At 61.0% G+C, this 26,774-nt stretch overlaps 1 protein-coding gene across 5 annotated transcripts; it reads left to right on the forward strand.

The window, feature by feature from the left end:
• PLEKHG5 (pleckstrin homology and RhoGEF domain containing G5) lies at window positions 1–26,711 on the forward strand. Of its 5 annotated transcripts, XM_045803539.2 has the most exons (22): window positions 1–95; window positions 928–1,004; window positions 16,166–16,295; window positions 17,226–17,328; window positions 17,688–17,745; window positions 18,116–18,207; window positions 18,649–18,785; window positions 19,065–19,210; window positions 19,683–19,877; window positions 19,955–20,143; window positions 20,475–20,570; window positions 21,230–21,280; window positions 21,397–21,546; window positions 21,901–22,011; window positions 22,135–22,284; window positions 22,372–22,509; window positions 22,652–22,771; window positions 24,068–24,200; window positions 24,289–24,404; window positions 24,493–24,704; window positions 25,185–25,961; window positions 26,214–26,711. In XM_045803539.2, exons 1-22 carry the CDS (start codon window positions 92–94, stop codon window positions 26,221–26,223), a joined length of 3,195 nt encoding a protein of 1,064 aa, XP_045659495.2. In that variant the 5' UTR covers window positions 1–91; the 3' UTR covers window positions 26,224–26,711. The 5 variants fall into 5 exon arrangements, with proteins under 5 accessions (XP_045659495.2, XP_087714717.1, XP_045659493.2 ...); XM_087858591.1 differs by lacking the exons at window positions 1–95; window positions 928–1,004; window positions 26,214–26,711 and adding an exon at window positions 10,487–10,683 and having other exon boundaries at window positions 25,185–25,672; window positions 25,888–25,943; XM_045803537.2 differs by lacking the exons at window positions 1–95; window positions 928–1,004 and adding an exon at window positions 10,488–10,683.
• The last annotated feature ends 63 nt before the right edge of the window (window positions 26,712–26,774 follow it).

Raw genomic sequence — 26,774 nt, forward strand, 5'->3', positions numbered from 1 at the left:
CGCCCGCCCCCCGCCACCGTCGCCCGCCTCGCCGGCCGGCCCGCGACGCCCCCCGCCCCGCCCGCGTCCCCGGCCGCTCGGCGCCTCCTCCATGGGTGAGTGCGGGGCCCCGGTGCGGCCCCGCAGTTCAGGCCTGCGGGTCGGGCTGCCTCCGAGCCGGCTAGAGGAGGGGCGCGGGCGGGGGGCGCCGCGCGCTGGCGGGCCGGGCGGGGGGAGCCGTGGGGGGCCAGGGCGCGCTCCTTCCCCTGCTCTGGGGAAGGCCCGCTCAAGGTGGGAGGTGGACGCCGCCCTCGAAATCAGGGCGGTGGGGGTCCAAACTCTGCCCCCATGTTGGGGCCCGCTTTAGCAGCACCCCTTCCCCTGGCCCTGCACGCTGGTTGTGGCAGGCCGCCTCTCTGCCCCTTCCCTGCCCCCTCCGCTGCTGTGCCCCAGCCCCTAGGAAGAGAGGCAGCTAGGAGGGGGCCAAATTCTGGGTCAAAGATGGACCGTGGGGAAAGGGGACACCCTGGGCCTTTGAGGAGGAGTCCATCCGCAGAGGCCGTGATGTGGAGGGCAGGGGTAAGAAGGGATACCCCAGGAAGTCTGGAGCCCCGCAAGGTCACTGAGCTACCCCCGCCCCCCACTAGTGGGACAGAGGCAGGGAGCAGCTTATTTCCAAAGACGTTTTCTCCCCGTGGAATCTGGATAATTTCCCTGGGGAACTGCAACAAGAAAAGGACTCTGCAAACAGATTCCCGAGCAGATAAGTTGGCATTTAAAAGAGAAAGGGACACTGACCTCCTTTGAAGGCAGGATTGAGGAGACAGCTCCACCCATCCTCTAGTCTGGAGGCCACTGGGGCCCCAGGGCCGCCTGGGTGCCCCCGCCTGGGGCGCAGCCTCCCTGGGCCCCACCCGACTGATAACCCTCTGCTTCTCTCCTCTGCAGACGACCAGAGCCTGGCGGAGGAGAAAGGACTGCGCTGTCAGAACCCAGACTGCGTGGACAAGGGGCGTGCAGCCAAGGTAGGGAGGCTGGAGGGCCTGGGTTGCTGGGAGCAGAGGGGACAGGGCTCTAACCCTCTGTCTATCCAGGCATGGATACCCACAGGCCCTGGCAAGGGTGCAGCTGGCCCGGCCACAGTGTCATCTGGGTTCAAGGGTGGGTAGGGCCGCAGGGTGGCTGGTTTAGGAGGCAGAGGGGCTGCCCTTGGCTTAGAAACAGCAAAACGCAGGGGACTTCTGCAAGAGCCAGGGGAGCAGGGGGGCCCCAAAGTCCTTTTCTGCACTGCAGTCCTCGCAGCCACGGTGAGGTGATAGGAGCTGTGGTCCATGTCACGGATGAGGAAGCTGAGACCTAGGAAGGGAAAGGACCCCCCCTCCCCCAAGGTTTCACTCCAGTGCCCAGCTGGCACCCTTCCACAGCACTTGTCAGGCCTGGGCATGGGTTGGGGACATTTAGGGAGTTGGGGACATTAAGAGAGTGACTGCACTGTGGAATGACAAAGGGAAGAAGGGACACTGGTCCTAAAGTGCCAGGGCTTGGGAGCCAGGAGCAGGGCAGAACAAGAGTGAGAATGATAAATACCGTCACTGGGCGCTTCTCCCCACAATGCGCCAGGCTTTGTGCCCTGTGTTCTCTGTCCCTGTGTGCTGCTGGTGGCAGCTCTGCTGGGAAGGCCTGGGTGCCCCATTTTCCAGATGAAGAGACCAAGGTTCAGAGAGGTCCTGTGACTTGGCTGAGGCCCCACAGCTCATGAGAAACCAAGCCAGGGCTTGAACCCAAGTGTAGTCCCTTCCAGCATGCATTTGAGTGACCATGATAAAAACTGCCAGCACTTACTGGGTCAGGCCAGGGAGCTGAGGACTCCCAGTCTCCTCCTCTGGCCTTTGGAGATGTGTCCTGTCATTATTCTTCTTTATAGATGAAGAAACTGAGGCTCAGGGAGCTAGCGGCTCACCCAAGGACACATCTCTGGGGTGTGGTGGAGCTGGGATTGGAACCCAGAGCCCCAATCCGTGTAATGGCAGAGCCTGTGTTCCAAACCACCGTGTAGCTCAGCTCTGCCAGCTGCAGGAAATTAAAAATGCCACCCTCCCACCCCCCAGCTCCCCCTACCACCCCCCTCCGCCCAGACACATGCTCATACATTCTGTACAGGAAGACCAGGTTAGAAGGAACATGGAGGACTGTTCTGGGGGCGGGGACAGGAGGGGGAGGCTTTCAGTTGCCGTGGTCACCAGGCAAGGGGGTGGCTCTGATGTCAGACACAACGTGCTGGCACGGCTGGTGCCTGGCATTGGGGCTCTGGTGTTGGCTGGTTGCCTCTCTTCCAGATGGGGGCTCCTGGCAACAAACTGGTCTCAGCAGCCCCCAACATACATCCTGCCAGGGGCCCTTCCTGTAGGCAGCTGCTCCTGGGCCAGGCCCCCAAGCTGCCAGAGGCAGGGGCAAGGGTGGGAGGTGTCCGACTGTGCAGAGGTGAGGCCTCTGAGTGGTGAGCCAATGTCAGCGAGTGTGGGCCTTCCGCAGCCTCCAGGTCGTAGCTCCAGCCCAGCCCCGGCCTGCCTGGAACTCAGCATGACTGACATTGGCCAGAGGGGCGCCCAGCCTGCAGGGGAAGGGTCCAAGTCCCGTCCCCAGTGGGACCCGTGTTAGGACAAATGGCACAGACTCACTTTGGGGACAGGGATGCCTGGATGATCAGAGGCTGGGGGGCCAGTGCAGGTAGACATCCTGGAGAAGGTGGCCTCCAGTGGATATGAGGCAGAGCAGCAGGCAGGGCTGGTCCAGGAAGGGGGGGCCGCCACAGACACAGGTGCAGAGGCAGGATATACGGGCAGGAGTCTTGTCTTGTCAAGGGGTCAAGTTGGCTGGAGCAGAGAATGAGAGGAGAGAAGGAGAATGACATGCTGCTTTGGTGAGAAAGAGGAACAAAGAATGTCCTTGATGCAGCTAATCCCCAGCACAGACCACACAGGCTCGTGCACCAGGTGGGGCATTAGGCCCTCATGCTTGTCTCACTGAGCCCACGGAGACCCCAGGAGGAAAGCCTTACTCTATGGGTCTTGATGAAAACGGGGCCCAGAGAGGAGAGCGCTTGCCCACCTTGCACAGCATGACTAGCAGAGCTGGATCTGGAGGGGGATCGAGAGCCTTGTTCTCGCTCCCCCCCAGCCCTGCTCAGAAGGCTAGCAGGATATGACTAGCTTTTTTAAGGAGATGACGTCACTCATGCGTTCACCGAATCCGCTTCAGCGTCTCTGTGCCAGGCCCGGTTCTAGGCCCAGGGCCTCCTGGAGCGGACATCCTAGCTCTGCTGGGAGGAGCGGAGAAGTCAGGACGTGGGTTTGCCACACTGGTCCCCAGACTTTGTTTTAGCCTCTCACGGGTGCTTCTGAGATGAAACAGCCGGCCCATCCCTGCCTCCTGCCCTGGAGTTAGTTCTCGGGGGACGGGTGCGTGGAGGAGGCTGCTGGCGTCCCCAGGAATGAGGAGGTGTTGAGGTGTAGGAAGCTGAGTGAGCAGGGAGGCATGCCGGTGTTCTAAGGAGGGAGTTGGGCCAGGGAATGGGGAGGGGGAGGAAGAGCTGGACAGGAAGCACCCCGAGGTCAGGGCCTTGGAGACCGCAGGAGAGAAGTTGTATCCCTGCCCCTCCTCAGGATGAAGACTGTAGAGTAGCCCACACCTGTGAACTCCAGGGTCGAAGCCCACTCCTTTCCAGCTGTGCAGCCCTGGGCAAATCACAACACCTCTCTGACCTCAGTTTCTTCATCTGCAAGCCGAGGTTTCTCGAGTCGTGGGAAGGATTAAAACGGGGCTCAGATGTGCAGTGCTTAGCATGGAGTGTGGCATGATGTAGGTGTTCAAGAGAATGCTGGCCGTTCGTCTACCGTGGAGGGGGAGAGAAACCCCTGGGCTTTGGGTGTGCCCTCCTTCCCCTCCCTGAGACCGGAGACCTCCCCAGGTTCTATCCCAGACCCCAGCCAGCTCCACCCAGCATGGCAAATGTTTATGGCACATCTGTCCTGTTCCCAAGTCAGGTGGAACTTGGAGTCTTGGGAGGGAGTGAGATGAAGGAAGTGTTTGTTCCCTCTCTCATGGAGGGCCAGGTGGGGATACAGTGGCTATCCAGTCCTCCTACAGAGTAACCACAGGACAGATGGTGTCTGGACTCCCCAGCTCCTTGAGGGGCCCCCTTGAGCCGGGCGCTCTGGTTAAAGTCTATGCAGGGCACCCCAGGTCACAAGGAGACATGGAGGAGGGCAGACACTAGTCCAGGGGACACTGGCACATCACATTTGAGGGAAGCGACGACTCAAGGGTATTTATCCCGGAGATGGGACCTTCAGGGCATCATCCTCAAAGGTAAAGATTCTAGCAGCCACTGTTCATTCCTGCCTCCCCACAGGGAACTCTTCTTGTCCTCACACCCACGGTACGCACTAGGGACCACCCCAACTCCACTTTCGTGATAGGACACCGAGAAGCAGGGAGGTGAATGACTGGCCAAGGCAAGGCCAGGACTTACACCAGATCTGTCTGTCCCCAGAGCCTCCTGTTGCTAAGGATCTGTCCAGAGGAAAGGGAGGTGAATTTTTCTGCTTGGCTCCAAGGGCCCTGGCCGGAGGGGGGGCTTCCAACAGCTGAAGCTGCACCCCAGTGTACAGGTTGTGAGCACCTCATTTCTTTTTTTTTAATTTTTTTTTTAAGGTAAATGTGTTTATTCTCATTCAGAGATTGGGTGTTGGTGAGCTCCATATTCCTGGAGGTATTCAAGCAGAGAGAGTAGAGTTCCCTTTCCGTGTCTCAGTAGGTTGTGAGGTGGCAGGGATGAGTCAGGGGGAGGTGTGTCTAGGGGAGGGGTGGCCAGATGAAGACCAGTGGACACAGGGCAGAGGAAGGGGCAGATCTGAGGTCCTTGTGGGGGAAAGAATGGGCAGGATGTAATGAATAATGGGAGAGGGAGTCACCTATTCTCCTGGGTCAGACTTTGGGGGTGAGAGGTGGGAGGCCAGGGTGTCCTTGAGAATGGCCAGATTCTGGGGATTTCTGGAGGTGACTTTCAGATGCTGGTCAGCTGTAGACGGGTGGCAGTCCAGTCTGCAGCTGGAGGAAGTGGCGGGACCAGAGAAGCAGGAGGAACTCCTGGGCTTTGGCGAAGTAATTCTGGGGGGAGCAGGTGCCCGGCCCAGGAGGCAAGGACAGAGGATCCAGCACAGGTGCTATGGCCGAGATGAGCTGTCCTGGAGTGGGTCAGTGCTGCCAAAGAGGGCAGCGCCTGCCAGGAAGGGAGAACCGGCAGCCCAGAGGCCCTGGGCTGGTGAGGGGCATGAAGGAGAGGATGTGGATTTGGAAAAATGCAGGTGGGGCTTAGCCCCAGATCCGCCCAGCCCCTGGGGCCATTCCCACAACACCCACCTCACCCCAGTGCTGGTAATTAGGGAAGGCGGGAGGTGTGCTTGGGGCCGACTGCCTGACTCCTCCTGTGAGCCGCCTGTATCCCGGTACACTCCCCGCACCCCTGTGCGGAGGGCAGAGTTACTCTGAACTTGGGCAGCTGGGAGAGAGAACCGGGGACCACCGAACGGCGGAATGGCCACTTTTTCAGCCATGCCAGGCATGGGCTAGGGGAAAAGGGGGGGCAACAGAGATAGGCAGGCCTGGTTCTGAGGCGCCGTGGAGGACACGGTTCAGAATCCAGCGGAAGCGAGCCTGGCCTGGGGCGATTCCCGGGTCGGCCTCGGCCTGCGGGTCCCTCCGCCCGGACCCCCCCTAGGGGCTCCTCTCTCTGGCTAAGGCAGCTTCCTGCCACGGGCCCTCGCCGGGGACGGGCGAGCTCCTGTCTCCAAGCCCAGGTTCAAGCCTAGGGACTTCGAACTTTCCGCACAACTGTAAAGGGCCAGCCCCCTCGGGGACAGTGACAATCCCTCCCTCCTGGCTCCGTAGCCCAAACCCGAGATTACCCCCAAGCGCCCGCCGCGCTTCCTGCCGCCCTCCGGCGCCGGGCCCTTCCCCTGCTCCCAGCGCTCCCCCATGCCAGCCGGGCGCTCCGATGGTACGTCCCGGCCCGCCCAGGTGGTAGCGCCCGCGCCGGCCTACCGTAATTCCCCTACGTCCCGCGCCCTCCACCGGCGCTGCGCCGACTGAGCCCGCTCCGCGGCTCTGGTCCCCCAGGCTCCGCGCGCCGTTCCCCACTCCCCGAGGCTTTGGCAGCCTCGGCCAGAGTCCCAGCCACAGGGGAGGAGACCCATGTTCCCAAGGTGAGTCTCATGCGGAAGCTGGGGACGAGACGGGGCTGGGATCGGGACGGCTGTGGGTCCGGGCTCCAAGACTGCCCCCGAATTAGTGGACAGAACCGGGAGTAGAGGGTCCCACGCAGTCTTAGGGCTGCGGGTGGGTATCGATGGGCTGCACTGGCTCTGCCTCCATTTACTTGAGGGTGGAATGGGCTCGAGCTCCCGCCCCCGCCCCAGTGACTCTAGGGTGGGGTTGGCTCGGCGCTATGGCCGTGAGGAGCCTATGGGGATCCAGCCCCGGTGTGAGGATTGTTGGCAGGGCGATAAGATCCTGGAGGGGGCTTGGCGCGGGGTGGCTGGGAGGCTCCGGTGACCCTGCCTCAGCTGGGCGTCCGAGAGTTGGTCCCAGGCGGAAAGTCGTCTCGAGGCCGGCAGGGGGCGCGCGAGTCTGAGCCTCAGGCAGTCTGGGCCGGCCAGGACCCGCTTGGGGGAGGGGAGAGGGAGAAGACCCAGGAACCTGGAGAGGCCCTGGCTTGCCTTGATAAAAGACGCGGAAATGGAGGCCGAGGGGGCCCTGGGTCCTACAAATTCCGAAGGAAACTTCCCGAGGTTTGCGGGGCTCTAGGAGGGTTTTACTGTTCTTCTGCCCCTTGGCCAGGGTCCAGGCACGCATTAGGGCCCAGAGGCCATCCCTAGGTAGAATATTCTAGAGAACTGCCCAGTGCCGTCTTTGCACAGATGGATAAAGGCAGGGGTAGGTGGGGCCCAGAAGCAGGTCTTCTGTAGCCCAGCCTCCTCCCACATCCCCTCCCAAGGAGCCTTCTATACTACGCTGGAGAGAGGTGTCAGAAGAAGGCGCTGGCTTCAATGCTGGGGTCTTGGACTCCAGGATCTGGCACATTCATGTGGGGACTGGGCAGGAAGTGAAGTCCATTGACCACAGCCTCTACCACTCTCCTTAGCGCCGGGTCCCAGCTGGACTGCTCCCTGGGTGGTAGGGGCCTTGGTTGACTTCTGGAACCTGTGCAGTTAGCCTGACCTGCAGAGAGGTTCTCTGCACCCCTGCCACCTGCCCAAGCACAGGGCAGAGCCTTAAGGCAGGCTCTGCCTCCAGGTGGGCCCCAGAATCCCTGGGGTGAGGCCCAGGCCTGGGGGAAGGGAGGGGCTGGGTGGGCTGTTTGGGGCTAGGAGAGCAGCCTGGCAGAGCTGGCCCCACCCTGGCCAACCTGCTCAAACCTGCAGCCTCCGCCCCTGGATTTCCAAGGTTCCAGATGGGGCCTTGGGGCCAGTAGGCTCCCAGGGGAGCTTAGCCCGGATGGGGAGCTCCTGGGCAGTCATGTCCCTCTAGCCAAGGTGCTCCAGGCTGGTCAGCTGTGAGCAGAACAGGGACCTGGACCCAGACCTATGGTCTCTCCTGCGTGAGGAATTCCTCATGCTGGGTCCCACCAAAGACCAGGCTGGGTCCCCAACCTGTTGTGGGCCCCGACTGCCCACAGTCCTCTGCTTTTCTGGGGTTGGGGAGATGGTGCTAGGGGGGAGTGGAAGGGGGTTCCTGCCTTGGAGACTCCATTATTCATCAGCCCCAGCATCTGGTTTCTGGGTATCAGTTTCAACAAGCCAGTCCTGACTCATGAGGCTGGAACTGCGGCTGGCCTGAAGGGGGGCCCCCTCCCCAGGGAGCCAGGGGCTGGAACCTCTTTGTCCTGCACATGGGCTGTTTCTGCTACCTCCCATAGAGGAGGTGGGACTCAGGAGACTGCTGAGGCCTTCTCCCTCCCCTGGTGCAAGGGCCAGGGGCTCCTTTCTTTCCCCTGCTCTGCAGTCCTTGACCCTACACTCTTGGTTCTGGGGCATTAGGGCTCTGGTCCTGTAAGGAGCAGTCCCCTGCCTTGGCTGGAGGATGCAGGCAGCAGCAGCATGACTTGGGGATGGCCAGGGCCTGGTCACTCAGGTGACCTCTGGTGACCTGCCCGGTCCAGCCCCCATGGTTTCTGCTTGATGTGACGTTGTAACCCCAGGCCAGTGGCCAGTGGGATCCCCCTAAACTGGCTTTGGGATCTGCCCTGTCCCCAGGGGGTAGACCTCAAGGCTCTGCTCTCAAAGCATCACTTAGCTGGTCCCATACCCCCACCCCTGCCTGAGACACGTGGGTACTTGTCCAAAGCCCAGGCATCCGCCTCCCCACTTGCTAGCTGGTAACTTTGAGACAAACCACTTAACTTTCCCAAGCCTCAGCTTCTTCATCTGGTAAGTGGAGATGGTAACAGTATCTCCTCCTTAGGGTCTTTGAGAGAGTGAACAGGATTTGCTGTCCAAAACCCCTGGCACAGGCCTGGCACTTGGGAGTGCTCAGCTGTCAGCCTGTGGGGCAGCGAGGACAGAGGTCTGTGGTAGCAACTGCCCTGGCCAGGCCAGCGGGCCCAAGGTCACGGATGCTAGGAGGCAGAAGAGGACCTGTGGTCAGATGTTTGTGAAGACTTTGTTGACTATCGGCAGCAGTGAGGGACATCCAGACCGAGACCGTCCCTGCCCCCATGGCCTTCTCTGGCATGAAGACCCTTCCTCTGCCTTCATCCATCCATTCTCATCTAGTCTACACTGAGCACCTGCCGTGTGCCAGACCTGTTCTCAGTGTGGAGGACGCAGTGTGGGCCAGACAGCCAAGGCCCCTAGCCTCTGGAGAGGACATTCTAGCAGGGAGGAGTGATAAGAAGTGAACAAAGAAGTAAAACAATTTTAGGTAGTTTTAAATGTTCAGGAGGAAATAATTCCGTTTGAGAGGATTGAGAATGAGAGGTGCAAGGGGCTACTTATTTTGAGAGGAGGTAAAGGCCTCGTTGACAAGGTGCCATGGAAGTGGGGGTCCGGTGCCAGCCGTTGCAAGATCAGGGGCACGTGGTGTTCCAGTCGGAGAACGCAGAGGGGCAGGCACTGAGCTTGGTAAGTTGTGGCTGTGAGGGCAGGCCGGCTTGGAGACCACCATGAGGGACCTCGAAGGAGGAGAGGTAGGAGCCAGGCTTGGTGGGGTTTTATTCTAAGCCCCTGGGGGGTTTTAAGTGGGGAGTGACATGATTGGATTTTAGTTTTCAAAAGATCTGCCTGTGGTGTGGACAGTGGATGGCTTGGGCTTTGGGAGCGGCCGTGGGCCTTGAAGCCTCTGGGCTGGAGGAAACTTGCTTGCGGCCTCCTCAGAGCTGTCTGCAGAGGCCGCACCTTCTTCCTCACCGCACCAGAAGGAGGAGGAGCTGTCTAGGGGACGGGTGGGCTGATGACATCGTGTCATAGTTAGCCCCATAGTTACTGAGATGGGGTACCAAGGAGGCCATTCCAGAACACCAGAGTCAGAAGTCTGGGCTTCAGTCCTGCCTGTCGCCTTTTATGTCACTTTGCCCCCCAGCAATGAATGGGGATAGTAGCGCCCGCCCCCCACCTCTAGGGAATGAGTGTAAAAGCTCTTTGACAACCTACAGCGGGGACCCCACAACCACTCCCCAATCCTCCCCTCTTGCGCTTCGATGAGAGTTCCCTGGCAGTGGGGCAGGCGGAAGGGACCCAGCCTGGAGCAGCAGAGACCTGGAAATCTGGGGGAAAGCCGAGTTGGGCTTCTCACCCAACTCCTGGGGGCTCCCAAAGGACTACCCTCTCCTCCCTTTCCCCCAGCATGCCTGCCTATCACCCGCTGTCTCCACCCGTCGTCACCTGGCGCCCTCTGTTCCTCGTCCTCCTCCGCTGGCTTGGGCAGTGGGAGCTGGGTCCCCCAAGCTCAGGCTCTGAGGCGGGGGGTCTCCAGGACTGTGGGCTAGGGTGACACTCAGGAGGGCCTCTGAGCGCTGGAGGGGCGGTCCGGGCGGTTGAAGGTCAGAGCAGAGACAGGTGTCCCTGGAACAGGACGCAGAGCGGGGTCTGAGGACCCAGAAGGGAATGTGCCCCAGTCCTGGCTCCCCCCACCCCTCTTCTGCCACCAGCGTTCAGGGAGCTCCCTGGGGAGAGGGAGAAGGTGTCTGGGGCCTGAGGCTCAGAGGCGGGGTCTCCGGGACTGTAGGGAGGGGCCTTTGCGCCCCAGTCGTTGGCGTGGGGGTAGGGTGGAGGGCAAGGCCACGCCCGGCGCTCGCGGAGCTGGGCGGGGGTCTGGGTTCCACAGTGGAGACGGGGGACGAGGGGTGTTGCAGGAGCTCCCCGGGGGCGGGGCTGGGGGCGCCGCGGAGCCGCCCCGGGGTGGCGCGGGCGGGCGGGGACCTGGCGCGCGGGGGCCCCGGGGTCCCGGCGCGCTCGGCCGGGGGCGGGCGCGGCCGCACAATGGCAGGAAGCGGAGCCCCGCGCTTTGTCCGGCGGGCGGCTCAGACCGCCGCTTCCTCCGGCCGCCATGGGGACGGGCCCCGGCGTCTCCGGGCGCCGCGCGGCCTCCAGGCCGGGCCCCGGGCAGCCCTGCCGGGCGGGGGGTCGCGCCCTCGACGGTGAAGGTCAGGTACGAGGCGGGGGGTGGGGGGGCGGGGCTGGGGTGCGCGGGACTGCCAGCCCGCCGTATGCTTCCCCACCCCGCGACCGAGGGGGCCGGGCGGCGGCGGTGGCCCGCCAGCCCTTAGCCTTTTGTGTCTGGGGCTGCCTCCGGACACACCTGTGGGTCCCAGGCCCCGCGCTGGGGCCCCCTCTCCCTTTCCTTCCTCTGTCCAGGCCCTGCCCACAAACCGCTGCTCCCGCCTCTGGCCCCAGCGCTAGTGTGAGTGGGGAAGTCTGACTTCTGGTGCCCTATCAGCATGGGGGGCAGCCTTGACCGTGCTCCCTAAACATACCCCTCTGTTATTTGTAAAGTTGGGGTCCACTCGCTGCCTTTGGAGGTGCTGGGTGATCTGGCCGTTCCATGAGGAGGGCTCTCCTCTCTGGGTTGAGCCGTGGGAACTTTTCCCCTGGACCCTGCTGCCCCTCCCCCACTGGCAGGAGTGCTGCTGCCCTCAGAGGGTGGCCCTGGTGGCCAGCAAAGTGGAGAGTAGGCACCTTGGTCTAGGAGAAGGTCCAAGAGTCTGGCTTTGGGAAGGGACTGCCCTGCTTTAGACCCTCGCTCCTGAAGGGAGCTGTGGAGACCCTGCAGTCTGGGGATGGAGGTATGAGAAGGGGTGGGGGAGTAGACGCAGAGCAAGGCGGCTGTGCCCACCCCAGCCTGAGCCTCCCAGTCAGGCTTGTGTTACTCTCGTGGTGGGGGTGGAGGTGTTCCTGGAAGTTCATTATCAACAGACCTGTTAAGTGAAGAAACACCTCCGTGGTTCAGATCCTGGGCCTGCCCCTCACCTGCCCCGCTGTCCCTGAGTGTGGGGGCGGCTGGGAGGTCGGAATCAGGGGCGTCAGCCCCAGGCTGGGCCCAGGCTCCCATCATCATCATCATCCATAGTAGTCGTAGCAACAATATTATATTAGTAGTAATAGGAGGAGCTGTGGTGGTATTCACCAGAGCCCACCACGGTGCTGGGAAGTGAAAGTTCCTGAGGGTCTCACGGTGGGCACAGGGTAGGTGCTCACTAAATATTCAGTGAATGCTGAATCTGTTATCAGGAGTGAATCTTCGTGTAAAAATCTGTTGTCTGTGTCTTGGATTGGTTAAAAATAGCATTGTGTCAGGGAACCAGGGACTTGGGCTGGAAGGGTCCCAGAGACCCTCTGCAGGACTTTTCCAACCTAGCATGGCTCTTGCCATGTCACCCCCCACTGTGTGACTAGGGCCTGGGTGACCCGAAGGTCGGCAGCCCCACTGCTCTGTGCCAAACCTGGCACCAGCAAAGTGAAGCTGTCAGGGAAGTCATAAGAGGCCTGGGAGGGGCGGGAGGGGGTCCCTGGGCCAGGCTGGCGGCAGAGGCGGGGGATGGCTGCCTAGCTGGCAGACTGGGGGGCTCCTGGGAGGAAGGGGCTGAAGTGGGGTGGGGACCTTACCCGGATTTATTGTCAAGGGGCTGCTTGCAGCTTGGACGGGGGCGCGGTTCTAGACTCTGCGAAGCCAGTGCCGACTTCTGTCAGCAGTGCCCCGGGGACACCACGGTGCGGGCAGGCAGAGCTGTGGCCGAGGATGGCGGTTTTCACACCGTTCAGGAGTAGACTGGGTGAGGATAGAAACAGCTGCTGTGCTGAACGGCCCCCTCACCCCATGCCCGGAGCCTCAAGAACACACTGGAGGACCATTTGAGGGGGGCGTGGAAGTAGGGAGCAGCTGGTGCTCGGGCCACCTTCGGGAATCTGGGCCATCACGTCCACAGCCACCGGCCCAGGGCCCAGCCCCACAAAGTCGGACATCCTGGAGTGGGGTCTCCTCAATCTGCCCCTTGCCCACTGTCATGTCTGTATCCACGTTTTTCGGGGGTTTGTGATTGTTTTTTTCTGTCTGATGGACACAGGGGGACACAGGAGCCCAAACAGTGAGCATCAAACTATGATTGTTTCCCTCTTGTCTCTGTAGCTGCTGCCCCCCTCTCCCCACGTGGCCCCCAGGCCAGCCTCCCCCGCTACTCTCTCCCTTCTCAGCGACCCAAATCTAGGAGCTGGAGCTACATAACACTGGGTTCAAGTCCTGGCTCTGCGGGTGTGTGACTACTTGAAACCTCCCTGAGTCTCTTTCCTCTTCTGTAAAATAGGGCCGATCACAGCTCCTACCTCCTGGGGCGAGGGGCCCTCAGCGCAGCCCCCAGGCACACAGTGGTCATGTTATAAATCAAGAGGAGACTTTTTCAGCCGGCTCTTCTTCCTCCCTTTGACTCCTTCCTCTGCTGTCTCTAGGCTGTCTGTCCTCTCACCCTGTCACCTTGAAAACCTGTGATGGGGCTCTCCCCAGCCCAAAACTCTCCAGCGACCCTCCACCGCCCTATTTAATGAATTAATACAAGTAATCTTTGAGCGGCTAGGACTAGAGATAGGGCAGTGAGTGGAACAGACTAACGTTGTCGCCGTCCTCAAGGGCTGGTGAGGTGCGGAGGCAGCAGAGAGAAACAGGCAGACTGCGCCCTGGCAGACGGGGCTCTGAGGGGACGAGGGGACGGGGAGTGGCTTTAGAGTCAAGGTCTGTCATTTCCGTGTCTGGGGAAGAGCATTCCAGGCCGAGGGAGCAGCAGATGCTGGGGTTCGGAGGTGGGCGGACCGAAAGCAGCACGTGGGGGACTCGGTGGTGGCGGGTGGTGGTGGCGGGTGGCGCGGAGTGAGCCTGGAGGGCAGGGCAGGAGGCCCCCCACGGTCGCCACACGGGACTGGCTTTTCCCGGAGTGAGACGGGAGCCCATGAACGTTTTGAGGATGGGACTCCTCGTTGAGCAGGGCCCACTCTGGCTGCTGGTGGAGAGCAGATTGCAGGGCAGGGGCGGAAACAGGGAGACCAGCTCCGAGGTCATTGTTGTGACTGCGCTGAGAGGTGGCCGCGGCAGAGGCCAGGGGGCAGCAGTGGGCCAATGGGCACGGCTGGGTTGAAGCGGCAGATATTGAAGGGAGGGCCACGAGCATTCCCCCCGGCTGGGGGTGTAACGGAAAGATCAAAGGTGACCCTGAGGATTTTGGCCTAAAGTATCGGTTTCCCCGGGGCTGCCGTTACACCGAGCACTCACTGGGTAGATGGACGTATGGAGACCCACGCAATGTAGTGGTGGCTTCACTCATCCACACGCGTGTCCCCGTCTCTGTCCCTCCTCTTCTGTCAGGACCCCAGTCATAGGATTGCTCCACACGCCACGCTGTTACAGACCCCAGTATGACCTCCTCTTCACTGACTGCAACTGCAACGACCCTATTTCCAACTAAGGTCACTTTCTGAAGTCCTGGGGGTGAGGACTTGTCTTTTCGGGGGGCCAATGTTCAGCCCTATCCCCCACACAGCGGCAAGGCACTGCCGTTGACTGAAGTGCGGGAGCTGCATGGGGCAGTTCAGCTCACGTGTGGACGTTCACAGTCTGAGACGCTCCTTAGGCTCCAAGGGGGGAGTTGAGAAGGTTGGTCCGGTGTCCTGGGGGAGGACCTCCCTGAAAGCTTACCTCTTGGGAGCCCTGGCACGAAGATGGTGCTTCGAGTCATGTGACTAGCTGAGTCACCAGGGGATGGATGCAGGGTAGCCTGAGCAGGGCTGCAGGTGGGAAGGTGAGCAGGAAGTGGGCGAGGGGGGCTGAGAGCTGCAGGGGAGACAGCAGAGCACGGGGTTTGGGGGACCACGGAGGACAAGATGGTGTGAAAGAAACCACCTGTGAAGGGCTGGGTCCTGTGGGTGGACTTGGAAACATGGTGGTCGCTGGGGGCCCAAGAGGAGGGAGTTGGGGTGATGGGAGGGAAAACGATGGGAGAGGGTCTGAGAGAGAAGGGAATATTTCCTACGGTAGAAAGTCTTCAGTTGCCGCCCTTGTAGTCCTATTCCAGTTAGGCAGACGTCCCCAGTGGATGTGAGAACACTGGAGTGTGAGATTGCTGGGGGTCAGGGTATCTCGAAGGATCCCCCCACAGGCTACTTATTCGTCCCAAAGAGAAAAAGGCCCTCGACACAGTACAGGGGGTCCCCAGGTGACCCGGCAGCCAGATGCACGGAGGAGGTGCGGTCCACTCTCTCATGTCCCTGCCAGATGTTTGGCCTGAAACCACCCGAGGTCCTCCAGAAAGATCCCCGTGGAGGGGCTTTCTGCCAGACGGCTGGCTTGAATGCTTCAAAAATGTCGATGTCCTCAAAGGAAAAAAACAAAAACGTGTGGAGAACTCATCCTTAAGGGAATAAACAGACACAACCGAATGCGGGTGCAAATCTTCACCAGGCTCCTGTATGGGAAAACAAAGGCCATTGTTCGAGCAGTTGGGCAAATGCGAACGTAGACTACGGACGGATCATGTATCAGTGCGCACTTTCCCCAGAGTGAGAGCTGAATTGGGGTTTTGTAGGAGAGCCATGCTCTCCTGCACCAGGAGAGGGGGAGTGAGAGGGAAGGCCAGTGCGACGAAGTGTTCCCCACCGGGGAAGCTAGAAGGGTGTGTGGAGGTCAATGTACCGTTCTTACAATTTTCTGTAGGTCTGAAATATTTAAAAATGGAAAGTCAGGGAAAATATGCTAATGAGTACTGGGAGGGAAGATGAGGAAGTGGTCAGGATGGACCACTGTTTCGTGGGGTTTTGCTGAAAGGGGATGAGAGAAAGGGTGCGGCAGCAGGAGGTGGAGAAGGACAGAGGGATGATGGGGTAGGTGAGGGCAAGCGCTGAGCAGCTCCACGCCCTGGCAGCCCGACCGCTCTCACTGGGAGGCTGGCTGGACTGGAGCAGGGTAAAGCCCCTGAGTGTGGGGGAACAACAACGAAAGTGGGGAGCAGAGTGGGTTAGAGGTGAGCTGTGGGAGACAGAGGGCGGAGAAGGTATGACAGTCATCCCCAGGGATGGAGGTGAACGTAGCCAGGATACGGTAAATACTGGGGCGGCGGGGGGGCACTGCCTCAGCATGAGATACCAGTGCCTTTCCCGAACTCCCCCATATCCCCCTTCATCCCATTTGAGGTTGGATTTGGGGCCAGACAGGTCACAGAACTTAGGGCAGAGGGTCTGGGAGGAGGGCAGACAGTTAGCGTCTGCCAGTTCCAACAGCGAGCTGGCCGAACTAAACAGCAGCCCTGAGCATTTTGGGGCGCCTTTCCTTCCTGAACCCCAGGAAGAGGCCCTGGTAGCAACTGCCTTGTGGTTCCTCCCCGAAAGTCTCCCCTGCACACTTTGTTCTTTGAGGGCAGGGATCTGCTTTTCTCTGTGGATCCCTCAGAATGGACACATAGTGGGGCTTGGGAAACGTCCACAGAGTGAATTAAGGTGCATGAGGCACCCCGTGGGGAATGGAGGGTTGAGAAATGAGCAGCCTCGGGAGGGACCAGGAACCCCACCTGTGCCCTGCAGCGATCTGGGCCACAGCTGTGCCTGCCTGGGGCCCTGTGGAGCCCAGCCCAACCCTCCTCTCCCTCCTTCCCCGCAAGGTATGCCACCACGCTGACTGCCAGCAGCGGCACCACCGGGGACCCCTCAACCTCTGTGAGGCCTGTGATAGCAAGTTCCACAGCGCCATGCATTATGATGGGCACGTCCGCTTTGACCTGCCCCCCCAAGGTGAGCATGTAGGGACCCCAGCCTGGCCCTTCAGGTTCCCAGAGCAGCTCCAGACTCCCTGTCTTGGTAGCTGTCAGAGCTGTGACAGGGCCATCAGAAGGACCGGAGCTGACTATAAATGATGACACGCAAGTATGTTGTGGCCCCTTTTGTGCTACAAGTCTTCTAATAAGAGAGGAAGTTGGGGACGGTGCTCCATCTCGAGAGCGGGCCTGTCTGTACCAGGTTCTGGGTCTGCACCTCCCTTGGCTGCTCCTGCCTCTTGCCTGGGGCCGACATGGGAAAGGCCCCTTTCTTCTTGTCCTTAGGGCTGGGGACTGCTGGGCAGATCCTCCAGCCAGGCCGCCAGTGAGCAGAGGCGGTGGGGGTGCGGGTGCGTAGGTCACAAGGAACTTGTCGCAGGAACAAGAAACCCGTCCTGCTGAATAGGGACGTGGCCCAGGCCCCACTGCCAACAGGCTGTGCTGGGGTCATTTACAGGCATCCGAGCCTGGCCAGAAATGCCAAACCTTTGTCTCTGTTTTTAGCTGGTCAGAGGGACAAAAGGACTCTCCCCCTCTGCCAAGGCCCCCTGGGACTTTGGGTGTGGTCACAGTGGTGGGGGAGAGGAGGCCTGAGAGAAAGAGCCATAGACGTTGGTCCCTTCCTACAATAATCCCAGAGGCAGGGTTTCCTTATCCCTATTTTATAGAAGGGTAAACTGAGGCCACAGGTGGATTTGTACTGGGGGCGATGTGTCATCCCAGGGTGTTTGTGTCTTTTTGAGTCTAGGGATGGAGAGTGCTAAGCAAGGACTGAGCCCCTTCAGGTCCTCGCAGACCTGCAGGGCCCTAGCTCCTCTGGGGAAGGGGGATCCCAGGATTGGTAGCAGGCTAAAAAGGGGGCCAGGGAGGGAGGAGACATGACCTTTCCTCCCCCTTTACTCCAAAGGCTCTGTCCTGGCCCGGAACGTATCTACCCGGTCATGCCCCCCACGCACCAGCCCTGCAGTGGACTTGGAGGAGGAAGAGGAAAGCTCTATGGATGGCAAAGGGTAGGTGGGCAAAGCAGACACTCTTATCTGAGATCCAGGACCAGAAGCTTCTGAAGACCTGACTGGAGACCCCTCCCTGCCCCTGTGGATGCCCTGATTCCTAGAGGAGGCTTGCCAGCCTGGGCCAGCCTCTAGCACGGTGGGATCAGACTCTGCCTGACTGGGTACCACTGGGTGTGACTCCTGTGTTTGGCCACCAGAGGGCGCACAGACCCTTGTGAGCCCTGGTCTGCATGAGCATAGCTGAGTTACCTGGTCACTGGGGTTGCTCCAGGAGTGGGCAGCCAGCTAGGGCCCATTCACATCCCATCCTGGGGAGGGCCTACCCATGCCTCTAACCTCTGCCCTTTGTCCTGCAGGGACCGGAAGAGCACGGGCCTGAAACTCTCCAAGAAGGCAAGGAGGAGACATACAGATGTAAGGGGCCCCCAGGCTCTCAAGGGGGCTCCTGACAGCCCCTGCCCTCCCTGGGTCCTTTCCTTTCCATCCCCAAGGCTGGGCCTGTCTGCTATGACCTCCAGGACCAGGGATGGGGTCTGGAGGGAGTGGGTCCCCCCGCCCCCAGCCACTGTGCCCTGCAGCCCAGTACTGCCCACCTTAGCCAGGTGGCAGATGTTACAGGAACTCCTTCCTTGGGCAAGAGGGATACAGGAGACCTCCCTGGGACAGAGGCAGGCTGAGGAGATCCCTGCATTCACTTCCATGCTGGGGTTTCCATCCTGGATCCTGGGGGGGGGGGGGGTCAGAGACAAGGGGTGCAGAGGCTAACAGACCTGTGCCCTTTCAGGACCCAAGCAAGGAGTGCTTCACCCTGAAATTTGACCTGAATGTGGACATTGAGACAGAGATTGTGCCAGCCATGAAGAAGAAGTCGCTGGGGTAGGGCTTGGTGGGGCTGAGGCAGGGGGAGTGGGGCAGTGGTGGGGGTAGGTGTGGCTTCTCACAAGCATAACTGTGTATGTCTGTGTGGTGGCCTGTGAGTGAGCAGGTCTCCCACCTATGGGCAGACCCACCCCTGTGTTGCAACACATGTATGCATGGCCCAGTTCCTGGATATGGCCCAGCACGTGACAGTGTCTACCCTGCTGTGCAGACACGCAAGTGTGAGGGCATGGGCGTGCCGGCTTGTGTGTAGACACACGTAGGAGTGTGCGAGCCTCTGTTGGCAGGTGCACACACACCTGTATGTCTCTGTGTCTGTGTATGATCCTGTGGGAGTCTCCCTTTACCATCGGTTAAGTGGGGTGGAGCTGGGGCTATGCATAGGGTGGGGGTTCCAATGACTGCCCCCTAATCTATACACCTCCCGTCCTGGGGCAGGGAAGTGCTGCTGCCAGTATTTGAAAGGAAGGGCATAGCCTTGGGCAAAGTGGATATCTACCTGGACCAGTCCAACACACCCCTGTCCCTCACATTTGAGGCCTACCGATTCGGGGGACACTACCTGAGGGTTAAAGGTGAGTAGTTAACCTGGCAGGCAGGGTGGCTGGGCCCTGGCTGGGCCTCCCAGAGATGGCTGCTTCTTCCCAGGCTCAGATTCCCATTGGCCACTGAGCAGGCTCATTACCATACAGGTGTCTCTGCTGGGCCCTGGCAATAGGTGCTGGTGGGGTGGGGCCCCAGGGGAGAGCAGCTAGGCCTTGGTTTGGATCCTTAGGAGAGAGAGGTCTGTGGGCCCACATCTCCACTGGAGCTGGGTGCTGAGGACCTCTCCTTGCCCCCCAACGCTGCCCCAGCCAAGCCAGGAGACGAGGGGAAGGTGGAGCAGGGAGTGAAGGACTCCAAGTCCCTGAGTCTGCCAATCCTGCGGCCGGCCAGGGCCGGGACCCCCTCCCTGGAGCGTGTGGACCCCCAGAGCCGCCGGGAGAGCCTGGACGTCCTGGTGAGGCGCTGTGTCAGGACTGGGGGTGGGGAGCGGCTTAGAGGGGAGGTCACCTGGGCCCCTCACCCCTCTCTTGGGCTTTAATTTCCCCTTCTGGAAAATAGGGCTGGCTCTGAGGACAGGAGGCCCCAAGATAATGGGTCTTGTGTTTGAGAGTCTGCTAGTGCCCAAGGAGTGTGCGTGTGTGCATGTGTGCATGTGTGCGTGTGCGTGTGTGTGTGTTGTGGATCCATTTGGAGCTGTGCTGGTAAGTGCATCTAGAGATGCATGTGACTCTGTGGTGCTTGGGACTGGGTGGGTGGGGGTGGTCCAGCCCCCAGAGCAGGTGCGGATCTCAGAAGAGGTGGCATCCCAGGGCAGGGGTGCAGAGATCCTCCCACATCTCAAGCGTGCCCGAGGTCTAGGAAACCCGCCATGGGGTGGGGCTGTGGGAGCCAGGGTGGGCCTGGCCTTGATTGCCCTCCCCGGCCAGGCCCCTGGGCGCCGCCGGAAGAACATGTCGGAGTTCCTTGGGGACACGAGCATCCCTGGCCAGGAGGCCCCGACGCCTTCCAGCTGCTCTCTGCCCAGTGGCAGCAGTGGCGGCAGTGACAGCTGGAAGAACCGGGCAGCCAGTCGTTTCAGTGGCTTCTTCAGCTCAGGCCCCAGCGCCAGCACCTTTGGCCGGGTATGTGGTCCTGTGGGCCCCAGGGCAGGGCAGCTGGCTGGCCCTGTCCCCTGACCCCAACCACGGGTTCCTTCCAGGAGGTGGACAAGATGGAGCAGCTGGAAGGCAAACTGCACGCCTACGGCCTCTTCGGGCTGCCCAGGCTGCCCCGGAGGCTGCGCTTTGACCACGACTCATGGGAGGAAGAGGGGGATGAGGAGGAAGAGGAGGACGACTCCTGCCTGTGGCTGGAGGACAGCTGGCGGGAGCTCATTGATGGGCATGAGGTCGGTACCACCACAGCCCTTCCCTCCTTCCCCATCAGGGAAAGGGGGATGTTTTCCCCCCACTTCATGGGGCCCTTCCAAGGACCCAGTGACAGGATGTTCTGTGGGACAGCCCTGCCAGGCTGCTGTCATCATTAATTCACCGTGGGGAAATTGAGGCAAGGAAAATGCAGTGTGCCACTTGGCTGTTTTAGTGGCAGAGGAGGGCCGAGAACCTGGGGGACCTCCATGTTCCCACGGGGAAAAGGAGGTGGCCTGCAAGGTTGCTGGCCCCACCCTGGTCATCGGGCACACTCTGGAACTCCTGGCCGACCCCCTGCACTTCCTGCAGAAGCTGACCCGGAGGCAGTGTCACCAGCAGGAGGCGGTGTGGGAGCTCCTGCACACAGAGGCCTCCTACATTAAGAAACTGAGGGTGATCACCAACGTGAGTGTGGGACCGCACCTGGCCCAGAGCCACCCTGCCCCCCATAGCCTCCTTCTGGGTGCCCTTGAGCAGACTCTGGGGCTTTGCAGAAGGAACAGGGGAAGGAAAGGGAGAAAGGCTGCACCCCAGGGAGGAGGAGGAGGTGATTCCCACCGGCCAGGCAAGTGTGCGGAATTGGCTGGATGAACACTAGGCTCATTCTTTCACTCATTCATTCAGTGACTATTTCTGAACACCTGCTCTATACCGGGTGTCCAGCAGCCACGCCCTGGACGTGGAGGCGGAGTGTGTGTGTGTGTGTGTGTGTGTGTGTGTGTGTGTGTGTGCGCGCGCGCGCACTTCAACCTGGGGAGGGTACCTATCCTTGGCTTGGGGTTCAAGGAAAACCTCTTTGTTGAAACTCGAAGCCTGGGGCAGGGCTGGAGGAGAGAGCTCCAGGTATGACTGCAAGGCCAGTCTCCCAGAGATTTCCCTCCAGGTGGGGCAGGGCAGCTGACCCCCAGGTGGGCCATGGAGGCTGGGCCTTTATTGATGGGGTGAACCGCCTCTGTCCCAGGCTGCTTCAGGGTTTCCTGGGAGGGGTGGAGGGGAGCCTAAGAGTCTGGGTGGGGCGGCGGGACTGGGATGCCCCCCAGCTGCCGCTCTCCCTGCCCCCACAGCTGTTCCTCTGCTGCCTCCTGAACCTGCAAGAGTCGGGGCTGCTGTGCGAGGTGAGGCGAAGCCTGGGGCCCCGGGTGCTGAAGAAAGGGTCGGGACCGGCGGGGCGGGGCCTGTCGGCGGGGCAGGGTCGAGGGGCGGCGCCGAGCGCACCTCCCGCCCCGCTCAGGTGGAGGCCGAACGCCTGTTCAGCAACATCCCGGAGATCGCGCGGCTGCACCGCCGACTGTGGGCCAGCGTGATGGCGCCGGTGCTGGAGAAGGCGCGGCGCACGCGGGCGCTCCTGCAGCCCGGGGACTTCCTCAGAGGCTTCAAGATGGTACGGGCCGGGCCGGACACAGGCAGGGACCCTGCGGCAGGGCTGGGGCGCCGAGCACGTCTACCCCTCACCCCAGCCTCCCCTGGGCTGTGTGGCCCCACACAACCCGTAGTGGTCGGAGGCAAAGCATTCCGAGTCGGCCGCCCGGGTTTGAACCCCAGCTGGCCATCTGCCCTTCCCACCTGGCGGAGGGCGGTCACTTTCGCGGAAGTTCGGTTTGGACGCAGGGGTGATACACTTGCCACACCCTGGGGTGGTCGCGAAAGTGCGGTAAGAGAGGGCCGGTGAAGCCCCTGGCGCAGGGCCTGGCCGCGGAGAGCGCGCGGTAACCGTGCCTGTTCCGTCCTGGGCCAGTTCGGCTCCCTGTTCAAGCCCTACGTCCGATACTGCATGGAGGAGGAGGGCTGCATGGAGTACATGCGCGGCCTGCTGCGCGACAATGACCTCTTCCGGGCCTACGTCACGGTGAGGGCGGGTGGGGGCGCGGGACGATGAGCCCACTCGGGCGGGCTGGGAGCCGGGCAGGTGGGCGGGGCCTAGGGTCAGGGGCGGGGCGTACTCTGAGCCCCGCCCCCGCCTGCGCCGCAGTGGGCCGAGAAGCACCAGCAGTGCCAGCGGCTGAAGCTGAGCGACATGCTGGCCAAGCCCCACCAGCGGCTCACCAAGTACCCGCTGCTGCTCAAGTCGGTGCTGAGGAAGACTGACGAGCCGCGCGCCAAGGAGGCCGTCGTCACCATGGTAACCGGGGGGCTGGACGGGTCCCTCCGCGGCTCGCGGCCCCGCCCAGGCCCAGGGCCTGAACCCGCTGTCGCCCGCACCCCCCAGATCGACTCCGTGGAGCGCTTCATCCACCACGTGAACGCGTGCATGCGGCAGCGGCAGGAGCGGCAGCGGCTGGCGGCCGTGGTGAGCCGCATCGACGCCTACGAGGTGGTGGAGGGCAGCAACGACGAGGTGGACAAGGTGGGGGACCCCTGGCCCTGCTGGAACAGAGGAAGGGCCAAACTGGCAGACCAGGGCTGTGCTTGGTCTCGCTTGAGTATGCCTAGAGGAGAACGGGAGTCAGACGCAGACCTCTCTACACCTCCCCCCCCCCCATCGCCAGCTCTTGAAGGAGTTTCTGCACCTAGACCTGACAGCACCCATCCCTGGCGCCTCCCCTGAGGAGACACGACAGCTGCTGCTGGAGGGGAGCCTGAGGATGAAGGAGGGGAAGGACAGCAAGGTGACTCTAGGGACCACCCACTCCCAGGGCCCCTTCCCTACCCACTCTGGCCCTGTGGGTTTGGGCCTGCCTTTCCTGGGAACCTTCTGGGCCCTAGTTAGTTGTTCTCAGCTGCCCTGTCAGTTGGGTGGCAATTCAAGAAGAAGTGACTTTGTGGTCACGTGAGGACTAATGATCTGCCTGCAGTTTACTCTTTACAGATAGGGCAGCAAGGGCATAGCAGATAGGGTGCTGGGTTTGCCCACTTGCTAGTGCTGTATGGGGTCCTGGTGGGAGGGAGGGGGTGCATTCCAAGAGCAGGTCAGGAATAGTCCAGAGCCTTGCTCCTGAGCTGTTAATCCCAGGTGCATAACACAGAGCCTACAAATTGTGGTGTTAAAGATTTGTTTATTTATTTGAGAGAGAGAGAAAGAGTGCATGCAAGCAGGGAGAGGGGAGAGGGAAAGAAGTAGACTCCCCACTGAGCGCAGATACAGGGCTCTGTCTCAGGACCTGAGATCGTGACCTAAGCTGAAACCAAGAGGTGGATGCTTAACTGACTAAGCCACCCAGGTGCCCCAAATTGTGGTTTTAAAATCACAAATCATAAATTCCCTTTTTCTCTTTAATGTAAACTTTTTATTGAAATAAATTATAAGTACATAGCTTCATGAAGGAATACCATCTTGCTCTTCATTTTAATTTTTTTTTTTAAGATTTTATTATTTGAGGGGCACCTGGGTGGCTCAGTCATTAAGCATCTGCCTTCAGCTCAGGGTGTGATCCCGGCATTCTGGGATCGAGCCACATCGGGCTCCCTGCTGGGAGCCTGCTTCTTCCTCTCCCACTCCCCCTGCTTGTGTTCCTTCTCTCGCTGGCTGTCTCTCTCTCTCTCTGTCAAATAAATAAATAAATAAATAAATAAATAAATAAATAACATCTTTTAAAAAAAGTTTTTATTATTTGAGAGAGAGCATGAGCAGGTGGAGGGGCAGAAGGAAAAGCAGACTGCCCCCTGAGTAGGGAGCCTGACCCAGGGCTGGATCCCAGGACCCCGGGATCTTGACCTGAGTCAAAGGCAGATGCTTAACTGACTGAGCCACCCAGGCGCCCCTCTCTTCATTTTAATTTTATTCTCAGGTTCATGGGAGGCGGGGAGCATGACAAAATCTGAGTGTCCCGTGACATCACCAAAGTGCAGTAAAGAAAGCCTTGTTCGGGGCCCAGCCCAGGAGAGGGTGTCACAGCAGACAGGCTAAGGTCCCAGGACCCTGGCCCTGATCCCTGGCCTTGCCTGCTCCCCTTGCCCCCTTGCAGATGGACGTTTATTGCTTCCTCTTTACGGACCTACTCTTGGTGACTAAGGCAGTGAAGAAGGCTGAGAGGACCAAGGTCATCCGGCCACCACTGCTGGTGGACAAGATTGTGTGCCGAGAGCTGAGAGACCCTGGTGAGGAGGCTGGCCTGCTCCTGGTCAGGGCTGTGGCAGGCAGGGGCTCTGGTCCTAGCAGATGCTGATGCGAGCCCCTCCTCACCAGGCTCCTTTCTCCTCATCTATCTGAACGAGTTCCACAGTGCCGTGGGCGCCTACACGTTCCAGGCCAGCGGCCAGGCTTTGTGCCGTGGCTGGGTGGATGCCATTTACAACGCCCAGGTGAGAGCAGAGTGGTGGGCGGGTTGGCAGGTGGGTGGGCAGGGTGTCCTGCTGGGGGCTGCTGTTCATAGCCCTCCCCCACCTGCAGAACCAGCTGCAGCAGCTGCGTGCCCAGGAGCACCCAGGCAGCCAGCAGCACCTGCAGAGCCTGGAGGAGGAGGAGGAGGAGGAGGAGGAGGAGGAGGAGGAAGAGGAAGAAGAGGAGGAGGAAGAGGAGGAAGGCGGGGAGAGTAGCACTTCTGCCGCCAGCTCGCCCACCGTCCTGCGCAAGAGCAGTAACAGTCTCAACTCCCAGCACTGGTATGCTCGCCGGGGGCACCCCGCCGGCCAGAGCAGGCCCAGGGCTCTGCCCAGCACTCCTGACCCCGAGGCCCCTGACACTGGGCAGGACCCAGCCACCACCCCTTCCTCTGAATAGCTTCATGCTGTGACCACGATGTGGGGGAGAGGGCTCTGTGTCCCACCAGAGTCCAGGCGGGGATAGCAACAGCTTTTCAACCCGAGTGCCAGCTCCGATCCTCTAGGGCTAGCTGGGTGGAGAGCTGAGCTGAGGGCTCTAAACTGTACCCAGCCGGAAGGAGTCCTGTGGCGGTGCCAGCCGCCATCCCTGGTGTCTGTGTTACGGGCACAGGAGTGGGGAGAGCTGGCCGGTGGCCACATGCTTGCTGCCGCTGAGCCGCCAGCTCCGGGAGGGCAGAGGCTTAGACCTCTGCGTGCCGAGCAGGGGCTGCACCAGGCCACCCAGTTGGCTGGGCTGACTGTCTCCTCCCGGCTCCACAGTGCCTCAGATGGCTCCACCGAGACCTTGGCCATGGTTGTGGTGGAGCCTGGGGAGACGCTGTCCTCTCCTGAGTTCGAGGGCGGCCCCTTCGGCTCCCAGTCGGACGAGACCTCTCTCAGCACCACTGCCTCCTCTGTCACGCCTACCAGTGAGCTGCTGCCCCTGGGTCCGGTGGACGGCCGCTCCTGCTCCATGGACTCCGCCTACGGCACCCTCTCCCCCACCTCCCTGCAAGACTTTATGGCCCCAGCCCCTATGGCGGAGCCAGTGCCCCGGCCCCCAGAATTGCCACAAGCCCCTTCACCCCCACCCTCACCCCGCCTCCGCCGCCGCACCCCTGTTCAGCTGCTGCCCCGTCCGCCCCACCTGCTCAAGTCCAAATCTGAGGCCAGCCTCCTCCAGCTGCTATCGGGGGCCACCGCCTGTGGACCGCCCCCAGCCCCCAGCCGCAGTCTGTCAGAACTCTGCTTGGCCGTTACAGTCCCCGGCACGAGCACTCAGGTTTCCCCTCAGGAAGCTGGGCCCAGCTGGGTTCGCCGGGGGACACCAAGCCCTGGCCGTGGCCCCGAGCCGTCAGAACTGGAGGGCAGAACCAGCTGCCCAGCTGGGGAGCCCGAAAGACCCGCCAGGAGGAGCAAAGAACTGCCCTTGGGGGCCTCACCCAGGGTCCAGCCCGAGCCCCCCCCAGGGATCTCTGCCCAGCACCGGAAGCTGACGCTAGCCCAGCTGTACCGAATCAGGACCACCCTGCTGCTTAACTCTACGCTCACTGCCTCGTGAGTGGCCTGGGGTAGTGGGCTGGTGGCCCAGTGTGCTGGCATTAGAATGGGTAGGGGCACTCTCATGGCTGGGAGCAGGTGGCATTAGGGGATGGGGATGGGAGCCTACTTCAGAGCCTGAATGACAGTGTCTACAGTGGGCAGTGGGGAAGGGGCCTAAGGATTCCAGTGGGGCACAGAGGGTGGCCAGAGACCCTCTGAGTGGCATCAGCCAAGGAAGGACTGTCTCTCCCTTCCCCTCTCCTGCAGGGAGGTCTGAGCAAAGGGAGGCCCCCAAGGGTGCCACTGACCAAGAGACGGCAGACAACATGCCTCCGGGGGCATCCCGGTCCCAGCTCTAGCTGCTGCTTGTGCATGCAGGAGCCAGAGTGCTGGGCAGGATCCCCGATTTGCACTTTGCCAGACTGGATGGAAGTGGAGGAGCGTTCAGCAGAGCTCTAGGCCCAGGCTGCAGTACTTCCTCAGGACCCCCCCCCCCCCCCGCCAAGGCCCCCTTCACTAACCTGTCCACCCCCCACCCCCCCAGGGTCCCTTGCTCACTGCTCCCTGAAGTCACCAGCTCCAGTCTTCTGGGCTGGGCTCCAGGGTGGCCCTTCCCACCTCCACTCTCATCTGGCCCCAACTGGGATGTTTGTTCCCTGGCCTGGCCTTCCTCCCTCCCAGTCCCACTGGCTACCCCAGGCTTGGGTTAGGCTCTGTGTAAAGTTGCATATTTATTGATTCTTTTATAAAGACGTGTATATACTACTGGAAGGAGTCGTTTGCTTTTGGAACCCACCCCTCTCCTCAGGTGCCCTTGAGCTCTGGGGC

Source organism: Ursus americanus, chromosome 33 (assembly GCF_024610735.1).
Source record: "Ursus americanus isolate L20-20 chromosome 33, mUrsAme1.1.p, whole genome shotgun sequence".
NCBI classification, from domain to species: domain Eukaryota; kingdom Metazoa; phylum Chordata; class Mammalia; order Carnivora; family Ursidae; genus Ursus; species Ursus americanus.